Raw genomic sequence first — 12,120 nt, forward strand, 5'->3', positions numbered from 1 at the left:
CTAGTGAAAGCATGCAGCATGGTCATCTATCCAGATGTGCTCTGTCCCTCTCCAAAAATCCATCTGCCGTCCCTCTGCTGATCAGGACCATTAGCGCTGCAATTTAGACAACTGAATACTTGGCTGGATTCTACTCAGAATATCTATTCATGAAAGCAGAGCTGACAGAGAGCGGCCAACTGGTGCGTCCTGGAAAAAAATGTCCTAAACTGAGTGAGAGGGAGGATATTCGTCAATGGCCTGTGTTCCTTGTAGGAGGCATGGGCTGAAGCCAATAAGTAATTCGCGATTCCCAATATATGCTATTGCATAGCCCTACTACCGGAGAGGAGGAATATTTATATGTGCTTACAAAAATGTGCATACCATGAGAAACTGTTCAAATTGAGACCATTAAACACCTTTTTAGGCAAGCATAGACAGAGCTTTAGAGATGTATTTATTTTTTACCCTAAAATAGATTGTCTATGGTGTAAAGGTCACTGACATTGGTGTATTATTATAATGAGGTAAGAGTAAACTTGGAAGCGCTGACCCGAGCAAAAAAATAAAAAATCTAAAACTTCAACAGTCTTGACCGGTATGTTTTTCTTGCACATTAAGAGACTGTTTAAGGACCTGATCATTTTTCCAAAAATGTATTATTGAAAATAGAATAGAGTAGAACATAACAGAATAATGTTGAAAAGAACAGAATAGGCTAAAATATACGAAAATAGACTGAACAAAAATATAAACACAATATGCAACAATTTCAACGATTTTAGTGTGTTACATATAAGGAAATCCGTCAATTGAAATTTGGGCTCCCGAGTGGTGCATCTCAGTGCTAGATGCATCACTACAGACCCTAGTTCGATTCCAGGCTGTATTACAACCGGCCGTGATTGGGAGTCCCATAGGGCGTCACACAATTGGCCCAGCGTCGCCCGGGTTAGGGTTTGGTCGGGGTAGTCATTGTAAATAAGAATTTGTTCTTAACTGACTTGCCTAGTTAAATAAAGGTTAAAGTAAAAACAAAATCAATAAAGACCTAATCTATGGATTTCATGGGCTTGGGGGGCATAGGCCCACCCACTTGGGAGCCAGGCCCAGCCAATCAGAATGCGTTATTCCCCACAAAGGGGCTTTATTACAGACATAAATACCCCTCAGTTTCATCAGCTGGCTGGTCTCAGACGATCCCACAAGCGAAGAAGCTGGATGTGGAGGTCCTGGGCTGGCGTGGTTACATGTGGTCTGCGGTTGTGAGGCCGGTTGGTAGTACTGCCAAATTCTCTAAAATTACATTGTAGGTGGCTTTTGGTAGAGAAATTAACATTTCAATTCTCTGGCAACCGCTCTGGTAGCATTCCTGCAGTCAGCATGCCAACTGCACACTCCCTCAACTTGAGACACCTGTGGCATTGTGTTGTGTGACAAAACTACACATTATAGTGGCACTTTATTGTCCCCAGCACAAGGTGTACCTGTGTAATGATCATGCTGTTTAATTGCCTTCTTGAAATGCCACACCTGTCAGATGGATGGATTATCTTGGCAAAGGAGAACTGCTCACTAACATGGATGTAAACAAATTTGTGCCCAACATTTTTGAGAAATAAGCTTTTTGTGAGTATGGAACATTTTTGGAACCTTTTACTTCAGCTCATGAAGCATGGGACCAACACTTTACATGTTGCGTTTAGATTTTTGTTCAGAATACATGACGTGTCCATAGTAAAATGCCCAGCGGTGACACACGGCTCCAACTACTACTAACTATCACATGGAATTCTGAAAGAGACTTGGGAAGTTTCGGTTCATGGTGAGTCACCACAGTACTCGTGGTCACCAGCGCGGGGAGAGAGACTCCAGTCACGCCACCCTCCCAGCACTGTGCTGTGTATGATTGCCGCGATGCAGGCAGGCTATTCGTCCAAGGAATAGGATCGTAGTTGGAACACTTTAGAGAACAGGTGGTCGGTAAAACGTTAACGTTTAGACGGTATGAAGAGACGATGAAGATTATTGCGGTCTGCTTGTTTGGAATACAGTCTTTTTGACACCAAAGGAAATTCATAATTGGAACATCCTACAAAGTAGTGAGGAATACACCTCAACGGAAGTACATCGGGATTCGGGAACTAATATGAAAGTGACAGTGTGTTTTGGGAGAACCAGGGTGGTGGTTCCTTGTGGCAATGGAACTATTAAAGTCCGCAGTCTTATCGAGCAAGCCGCCATGAGATATAAAAAGGCTATTGCGAAGGTAGGAAGTGTTTTTTTTAATGAATTTTTGCAATGGGTGTTTTTGTTCTTCTGCGGTAACATTGTAGCAAGGCTGGTGCAGTTTACTCAATATGGCGATTTTCTTAGAGAAAGATGGGGAAGGGGAATATAGAAAATCATTATTGTTTGAATGATTGATTGATTGAACGACATGATTGACGTGGAGTGGCGCTAAAAACAGGGCGATGCACAAAGTTGCCCTAGCCTAGCCCATAGATAGCAAATCCTAAAATGTGAACATTGTATCAACTGTGCCAACAATGTTACAACAACATTAGGTGCAAAAGATAAATATGTTGTCAAACTTATATAAGCGAGTCCTCACGTCTAAACTGGCGGTAGCCTAAAAAGTGTAGGGTATAACAATGCTATTGCATTCGTCCACAGATGTTATGGCAACGATGCTAGAGCAGTGTTGTGGTACAATCACAAGAAGCTCGTGTGTGCGTGCGTGCTTTGGACTGATGAACAGTATCGGACGGTGAATGTGATTGACAACTATCAATCAAGGTGTCATTTCGCGCCACAACGCAACGTTCTCACCGGTCTAGAATCCTGAATCCAGGCTTCCTGGATTGCGCAGGCAGGGCCTGGAGCGGAGGTGGGGGGTGTGTTTGTACGGTACGATTATTCTGGATTCCTCTGGAACTGGTCTAATTAAACGCACTCATATTGCAATATTTATTTCTAACCTACCCTACTATTGACGTGCTTATTTATCAAAGGCCTATCAACTATAGTCTAGATTGTAATGTTATCATATTCATGAATAGCCCTGGGCTACCAAATGTTAATCAACTGCACTCTAGCTTACATTTACTCAAGAGTTTGCCACGTTATTTACTAATGTTTAAAACATGAATCACTTACGTTTATGTTCATACATGCATGGTCTAGACTAGTGTATACTTCTTGAACTTCATAGTCCATGGTGCCCAGACTGATCCATCTTCCCACATGTTATTTAGCAAGAACACTCGCATGAGTAATGTAATCAGAAAGGGATCCTTCACATTTTCGAAATTTGTTTCCATTATTTCCTTAATTTAAGTAGCCTATCAACACTAAGCATCTGTTATTAATACTCTTAAAAGGCTTCTTGTTTTTAAGTGTCAGTGTGCCAGGCTTTTAGCCCAGGGCTGAATAGGGCCTGATTGCATGTCCTTTTGTGGCACTTTAATGGTCAGGTTTAGGCTCATTAAATTAAATTACCACTGAATTAATTCAAATGTGTTACTGTTGCTATGGCCGGTGCCAACATTGACTGGCCCCTGAACAATGTGTGACAACATTACTATTGGAGTCACATCACTGGGACCTTTTCATTTAACAGAGCTCTGTCTATATACTTTGGTGAACCAAAGCTGGTATTGCAAATATATTTATTTACAGGGAGCTGTTTGTGCATGGAAAATTGTTCAACATTTTCCCTCTACCAGAGAGAGGGAGGACATGGCTGGAAAGGCTATGAGAAGGTATGAGGAAGGGTAGAAGGGTTGGTTTTACGGTGAGGACAGGAATGAGGTTGGGGAGTGCTTAAGATTGAATTATGTTTTAAAATGTTTTTTGTTTCGTTATTGAATTGCTTGTCAGAGAGAAAGGAAAACTGTCTCAAAATGGTCCCTCTGTCAAATTTCCTGGCTTCTGAGAGGTTAACTCTAGATTGAACCAGTTTGTCCACAATATTCAATTTTATGAAGCCCATGTCTCTTAAATTACAACTTCTTACACAAATATACATTTGCACACTCAAGTGCTGTCGCTTCAGGCACCATACACTCTTGGTTTGGCTACCTACCTCACATCTTGACACCTCATTATACACAGAAGGGCACTTTCTGTTCAGCACATGCTTTTCAGCACATGCTGTGCAGTGCGAAGTCAAACAATGACTTTGGTCATATAAATACGAACTCCTCCCTCCCTTCTCCACTGACTTGTAACACAAACGCTAACACACTCCCCTGGTCGGACATGGTTGCTCCTTTTCCATGGTTCAGCAGAATGAAGGCGACTGCTCCATTGATCCAGCAAGTGTAGGTTTCCCCTTTGGAGTTCCACTTTGCCCTCTATCAACGCTAGACTATTTTAAGGCAGCCTGGTCTGCCGGTAGCCTGGTCTGTCGGTAGCCTTGGGTACCAGTGTTTTTAGATAAAGTTCCACTCCTTGCCGCTCCTGTCATTTGCCAAATATCTGTATACAAGTGTTTGGCAAATGACAGGAGTGGACAGTTAGCTAAAAAGACTGTTATCCGGATGAGTCTGCCAGGGCTTAACACAATGGAACCTGAGCTTTGGTACTATGCCCATTGAAGCTGTGAAGAGAGACTTCACACAAACTTTGAAGAGACACAGGCACACACACATGCTAACACACACTCTCTCTCTCTCTCTCTCACACACACACACACACACATCCATTTATTGTTATTTTCCTGTATTATTGATTTTGTATTGTAGATATACTACCGTTCAAAAGTTTGGGGTCACTTAGAAATGTCTTGGTTTTTTGTTGTTGCCATTTACAACATTAACAATGTCTACACTGTATTTCTGATCAATTTGATGTTATTTTAATTGAAAACAAATGTGCTTTTCTTTCATAAACAAGAACATTTCTAATTGACCCCAAACTTTTGAAAGGTAGTATGTGTTATGGTAGAGTGGTAATAATGTGGTGTTTTATTGTATGTAAATGTGATTGGACCCCAGGAAGGGTAGCTGCTGCCTTGGCAACAGCTCATGGGGATCCGGAATAAATACAAAACTGAAGAGGCCTCACAGGGTTTCTGTGCAAAATGATTATAAAAAAGTAAATAATAATTGGACAGAAGACTGTAAAAACACCAGCAAACCATCTCCAAGTGATTTTAATGTAGGGAATCTGTTCCAAAGTATTCCCATGCAGAATAGATATATAACAGGTTTAAAATGATGTTTTAGTCAGATTTTAAATCTGTTTGGGCTTCTTGCGGTCAATTTGCAGTCTACAAATGATTTGTAAGTACGTTCCGGCCCCCCGGCCATCCGCTCAAGGACAAAATCGGCCCGCGGCTGAACTATTTGATGATCCCTGCTCTACTCTCTCTCATATTGGTTATGGGAAATTCAAGTTTATCTGTTTCTTATGATTGTTTTTTGTTTTTTTTACATTTTAAAGTTATTAAAAACGCGTCCTCTGAACGTGTCCCGGTTGTGCTGATTATGTGATATGCCTTTTAACAGTCTGAGTGTGAATGTAGCTGCTGCTCTGTGCATGTGGGGTGTATCGGGTTGGAGACTGTGTGTTACAGAAATGTCTGTGCAACACGATACATGTTTTATTCTATGCTGCCCATTCTGAATAACATTAAGAGTCAGACTGACTGATTGGTATCTGGCATGCAGATGCTCTCTCCTCCTGAGCCCCAGCCTGATTGTGCCTATCAGTGGTGAACCCAATCAAACCGAGTCAGTCTCTTGCTGTGTGTTATCGTCCCAGCAGGAGGAGAAAAGCCAGGCAGGCTGCTTTAGTAGGGGCCAACCTCTTGGCTTCCCCATTCTCAGTGGTACAGTACCACTTGGCTGTGTGAATTACCTACTCAAGGACTCTTAACCTCAGCCAATGAATGCAGAGTCATGAAGCATGGGCTTTTAATTGATGCTGTCCTTGGCTTTCAAGAAGCACTTGGCTTCAGTGTAGGAGTTGAGATATATCACTTTTTACTGTTGTGGTGGATGGAGTCTGCTCAGTGAGTAAGTCATGAATCTATTGATTCTCAGGAAATGCTTATTTTTGTTGGAAAATAGTTGCTTGAATGTGTCACAATGTGAGTATTTATTTTAAAAATGTGTTTTGAAAATGCTCTGGCGAGGAAACATCACATGTGGTGGGCCTATTTCATAAATGCTGTATGTCGTGAACTGTGGAGAATCACCAACCTGTTTGACTCGTTTGCAGTGTTGCCATACAATTCATGCCCTTTTTTCATGAAATGACATAATTACCCGTACGATATGATGTGGAGTCTGGACTTGTTAGGACAGGAGTAGCTGAAATGTTGAGGTGAGAACATTTGTTAGGTGGACAACGCTATGATGCTACATATTCACCCAGGGCTTCAGTGCTGTCGTGTGAAGTGACATGTGGCTCAGTGCCTGGCCCGAAGAGCCACATTAAAAGGCGCTCTGTTTGTCTTTCATCTTCAAATCAGCTTGTGTGTGTGACAGACACCCATGCATCATCCCTTTTTTAAATTTTTTATTTTTTATTTTTTACACCTCATAATGGTGACTAAGCATGGAGACCGCTACGTAAATAAATAGATTACCATTATAACACATGCGGTGGAATCATCTGGGGAGATCACAGGTTTTTAGGTTAACAAAGCTCAGTTGGTCAGGAGTTCATATTCGATGTGGACGTTTAGATGGTGGTTGGAATCTTTTGTACCCCTAATTCTCTGTGTCTTTACATTTGCTATTGCAGTGCATCGTTAAGGAATCAAGGACAGTGTTTCTGTGTGGCAATACATGGCATTTTAATTCTGTGGGGCTACACTTGGCCTATTCCACCTGCCCCTCATAACACTGTCACCGTATGTGTCCTTACGGCCCTACTCAGAATTCTCCCTTTGTCTCCTAGACCAACATGTCTCACATCCTGTTCTGGATGAATGAGCTCCGTCATCTCTGCCTCCTCACCCCTCCCAGAGGCAGCCAATGACCCTTTACCTCTAGAGCCCAGCCAGACTGGCTCCTGGATGTCCTTAGACCCGATGCAACTTGAGTGGACTGAAATATCTAGGCTTTCCATGACTGAAAACAACAGGGAGGCAAAGGGAAGCATTCATGATCTGAGTACTGTAGCAATTCTGTGAATCGGCAGCAATCCTGTGGATAACAGAGTTGGGGTTTCAATTCAGGAAGTAAATTGTACAGGGTTGAGGTCTATTCCATTTAAATTCAGGACATAAGAGGAATGGCCCATGAGGAACATTTGAATTGGAATTTAAGTTTACTTCCTGAATTGAAATGGAATTGATCCCATCCCTGTACTGTATTGTACTTCTCCTTTGATATTCCAGTCAGGATGTAAATGTGGGAATGCTGTGCTGTAATCCTTGGCTACTCTCAGCCAGTGAATGGAATTAGGAGAGAGTCAGCTGCCTGTGAAACACCACTAGGGAAACTGGGATGAGCCAGTGGAATGTATGTCAGTGCTCTGCTCATTGGCTCTGGTTCGTCACCTCATTACATAAGACCGAAGCACTCGAGTTATGTCAGAGCTGTTACAACTGACAAATGGGGACATTATGGTAATGATATAGCTAATTAATTAGCTGTTATGTCCTTATATCACTGGAACCACCATGAATATGCCCCCATAGTATGATGACGTGTTTCCTCACTGATACAACGGTGGTCAAGAAGAAATCATTTGAGTCCCAAATTGCACCCTATTCCCTATATAATGCACTACTTTTAAACAGGGCCCATAGTGTAATGCACTAAGTAGGGCACGTTATACTGTAGGTAATACGGTGCAATTTTTTTGGACACTTTCATAGGCCTTGTTCATTTTCACTACATGATCAGGGACAGGGGGCTAGTTTAAAGGACGAACCTGACAACCTCTTGTCCCCTTCAGCTTTCACACAGTCTTATCCCCTAATGGTACCCGGTGCTCTTTCCACCTGGTTAAGTAAGCTCTTCACTCTCCTGTCCTTCCGTGCTAGTTCCTTTCAGGGGAATAGCATGGTGCCTTAGTCTCCAACACAGTCCTCGCTGCTGCAGAAATCATGAGCTGAGCTACCCAGCAAGAGAGGATGTGCACTGCAGACCCGTGGTGAGACGTGAGCTAAAACTTTAATGCGATCCAATTTGCATTACTAGTCATTGTTTTTAGTTCGGGTCAAACATCATTCAAGGCAATTTTCCTCTCTGAGAACTAGTGCTGGAACATGGAAAGGCTACAGGCAGCATCTACTTTGTGAATTGATAGGCGTGTGTGAAATAATAGGAGTGAAACTGTTGCAAAAACAGAATGTCGTGTTCAAACAAGACCGTTTTAAAAACCGATTGAGCAGTACAGTGTGTAAAAAATCTAATGTTATTTGTCACATGCTCAAAATATAACAGGTGTAGACTGTGAAATGCTTACTTACAAGCCCTTAACCAACAATGCAGTTTTAAGAAAGTATTTACTAAAATAAACTGAAGTATAAAATGTGTGAAAAAAAAGAAGAAGAAAAATAACATAATTGAAGAGCAACAATAAAATAACAGTGGCTATATACAGGGGGTAGCAGTACAGAGTCAATGTGCTGGGGCACTGGTTAGTCGAGGTAATTGAGGTAATATGTACATGTAGGTAAAGTGACTATGCATGGATAATTAACAGAGTAGCAGCAGCGTAAAAATGGGGGGTGGGGTGTAAAAAATGCAAATAGTCCGGGTAGCCATTTGATTAGCTGTTCAGATATCTTATGGCTTGGGGGTAGAGGCTGTTAAGCCTTTTGGACCTAGACTTGGCGCTCCGGTACCACTTGCTTTGCAGGAGCAGAGAGAACAGTCTATGACTAGGATGGCTGATCTTTGGCATTATTTTTGGGCCTTCCGCTGACACTGCCTGGTATAGAGGTCCTGGATGGCAGGAAGCTTGGCCCCAGTGAAGTACTGGGCCGTACGCACTACCCTCTTGTCGGTTGGAAGCCAAGCAGTTGCCATACCAGGTGGTGATCGATGCTCTCGATGGTGCAGCTGTAAAACTTTTTGAGGATCTGAGGACCCATGCCAAATCTTTTCAGTCTCCTGAGGTCGAATGGGCTTTGTTGTGCCCTTCACAACTGCCTTGATGTGTTTCGACCATGATAGTTTGGTGATGTGGACACCAAGGAACTTGAAGCTCTCAACCTGCTCCACCCTACAATTATACTCCATTACAGAAAAAGGAGACGCTGTAGAGGGCACATATAGAATGCTCCATAATTTGAATTCATAAAGCAGTGAATTCTAAATAAACACAGTTCAAGTAGATTTCCCATTCAAACAGAATACAGAATGATGTTTGTGTCCTTCCTGGGTCTGTAAGTGACACATGGTGGAAGTTATTCATCTGTGGGTCTATATGGTTCAGTATGGGGATCAGAGAGTCATGTAAGCATTATAAAGGCACCAGCTGTGGTCTGGTCATGCAGAGTTTGAATATTTCTGAAGACTGACTTTGTTTCTCTCTTCATTTACATGCCCTCATTAATCATGGATTTCTCTTGAGTGGTCAGTCAGTCAGCAAGACTATAGATCTGCTAAGTTTCGATTGTAATGGTGTGTATAGTAATACATACTAATGCTGAATACTGTACATGATAGTTAGCCTTAAAGGTCCAATGCAGATGTTTTTATCTCAATATCAAATAATTTCTGGGTAAGAATTAAGTACCCTAAAATAGCTTCTTAGAAAATAGCAATTTCTCAAGCAAGAATTTAGCTCGGACTCTCTGGGTGTGGTCTGAGTGGGGAGGGGAAACCTAAAACTTGCTGTTATTGGCAGAGAGGTTTGGAACTGCTAGACAGGCCAAAACTCCATCCCACCAAAACAGCCTGAAATTTCATGCAATCTTTTCAAACGGCTCTTAGACTAAACGGGAATTTCACAGTATTATTCCATCGTCCGTAGTGTCTAAATATATTTAAAACACAGAAAAATCTCACTTTTGACTGTACAGGGCCTTTAAAGATTGCCCTTTAAACATATAACAGACTAGCTCAGAAAGGCCTACACTGGGCTTATTTCATTTTGGGATCTCAATGTTATCTTGTTTGTCACATAATCAAACAGTCCTATAAAAAGGATTGGTATTGATTTGCTGTCATTTCTCTCCATTTCCTGGACCCAGTATGACAAAAACAATCCCTGATGCATTGAGCCATTCAGAAACCAAGTTGGCCTTGACAGAGAGTGAGGTTCAATCTATCGTCCCTCTGTTTGAGCCAGTCTCTAAATGAGTGTATTAGGATAGTGTGGCTCCAGGAAAGCCTACACAGAGTGACATGCCAAACAGGAACTCTGGAAAGCAGTGTTTTCTATCCCACCCATGGCCTTGCATGAAGGAATCCTGATTCTTGTTGTTGTGTTAGCTGATGGGCTGAGACAGGCAGGGGTAATCATTACCTTGAACTGTTGAGGATCGCAGTAGCTATGAATGCAACACACACACACACACACAGAGCTAAAGTGAAGGTTACACATTCCTTACGGTTTTGCATATGTAAATGTTTAAAAAAATAATAATGATATTTCACATGAAATCATGTGTTTTTGGAACACTTCACGTCGTGATATTTCACATGAAATCATGTGTTTTTGGAACACTTCACGTCGTGATATTTCACATGAAATCATGTGTTTTTGGAACACTTCACGTCGTGATATTTCACATGAAATCATGTGTTTTTGGAACACTTCACGTCGTGATATTTCACATGAAATCATGTGTTTTTGGAACACTTCACGTCGTGATATTTCACATGAAATCATGTGTTTTTGGAACACTTCACGTCGTGATATTTCACATGAAATCATGTGTTTTTGGAACACTTCACGTCGTGATATTTCACATGAAATCATGTGTTTTTGGAACACTTCACGTCGTGATATTTCACATGAAATCATGTGTTTTTGGAACACTTCACGTCGTGATATTTCACATGAAATCATGTGTTTTTGGAACACTTCACGTCGTGATATTTCACATGAAATCATGTGTTTTTGGAACACTTCACGTCGTGATATTTCACATGAAGTTTCACATGATCACAACCTTTCACACATGGATTCAAATGTTCAAATAGTCATATTTTTTTAAATTTGATTTCACAGGTGATACACTGCAAATGTAAATGAGTCGTTAGGATACACACAACAGTGCTTTTAACAGTCTTTTGTACATATATATTTTACACACATGATTACATTGTGTATGTTTTTATTTTAACCTTTATTTAACTAGACAAGTCCGTTAAGAACAGATTATTATTTACAATGACAGCCTACCCCAGCCCTAACGACACTGGGCCATTGTGCACTGCCCTATGGGACTCCCAATCACAGCTGGTTGTGATACAGCCTGGAATCAAACCAGGGTCTGTAGTGACACCTCTAGCACTGAGATGCAGTGCCTTATTAAACCACTGTACCACTCGGGAGCCCCTAAATACAGTAATTCTTATTCAACATGTCGTCACCAGCAATTTGAACTCTCAACCTCTTGGTTCACGGCATTCTGATCTTCCTGCTACGCCACTACAGCATGTCTGTCAAAGACTGATTTCACATGTATTCCTAGTCTACACGTTGTACTTAAGTAAAGTAAATCTGCTTTGTTAGAAATACACAAGAACAATTATTTTATATTTATCATAGTGATACCTCCAATTGCTGAAATAAGTAAATGAAATCAATAGTGAGATTAACAAATAACTAAAATAGCAATGCAGATGTGAGTTCAATTTGAAAAAGTGAGTTCAAATGAATTGTCCCAAAAGAAAAAATAATGTAATTTTCTTTATTTTATTGTAAGTGAAAGTGAAGTAATGCAAGTTGAAAATGTTATAATGTAAATGTAAAAAATATTGAATTGCATGAAAATATTTAGAATTCAAACGTGTTGAATTGCATTCAGTTGATTTTTGCATCCAATCTTTAAATGTATTTGGTCAAACAATGTATTTTCACTCTTGGTTCTTGTCTTGGCGATGACCATTTTTTTTTTTCCAATTTCCTTTAAGAAATCTTTTCTCCGCACCAAGTTTTAGGTACTCTTTTTGACGTGGAGGCCAGTTTAGCCGGGGGATGAGCGTGTTTTTCCTG

The 12,120-nt window shown here is 41.0% G+C and overlaps 1 protein-coding gene across 2 annotated transcripts in view; it reads left to right on the forward strand.

Annotated features, from left to right (window-relative positions):
* Nucleotides 1-1,579: 1,579 nt before the first annotated feature.
* The window catches only part of LOC110535542 (partitioning defective 3 homolog), a 542,091-nt gene continuing 531,550 nt past the window's right edge, over nt 1,580-12,120 (forward strand). For both annotated transcript variants that reach the window (XM_036935238.1, XM_036935240.1), the window contains exon 1: nt 1,580-2,251. In XM_036935238.1, coding sequence (XP_036791133.1) covers nt 2,132-2,251 — 120 coding nt within the window. In that variant the 5' untranslated portion in view covers nt 1,580-2,131. The remainder of the gene's footprint in view (nt 2,252-12,120) is intronic.

This window comes from Oncorhynchus mykiss, chromosome 11, assembly GCF_013265735.2.
Source record: "Oncorhynchus mykiss isolate Arlee chromosome 11, USDA_OmykA_1.1, whole genome shotgun sequence".
NCBI lineage: Eukaryota > Metazoa > Chordata > Actinopteri > Salmoniformes > Salmonidae > Oncorhynchus > Oncorhynchus mykiss.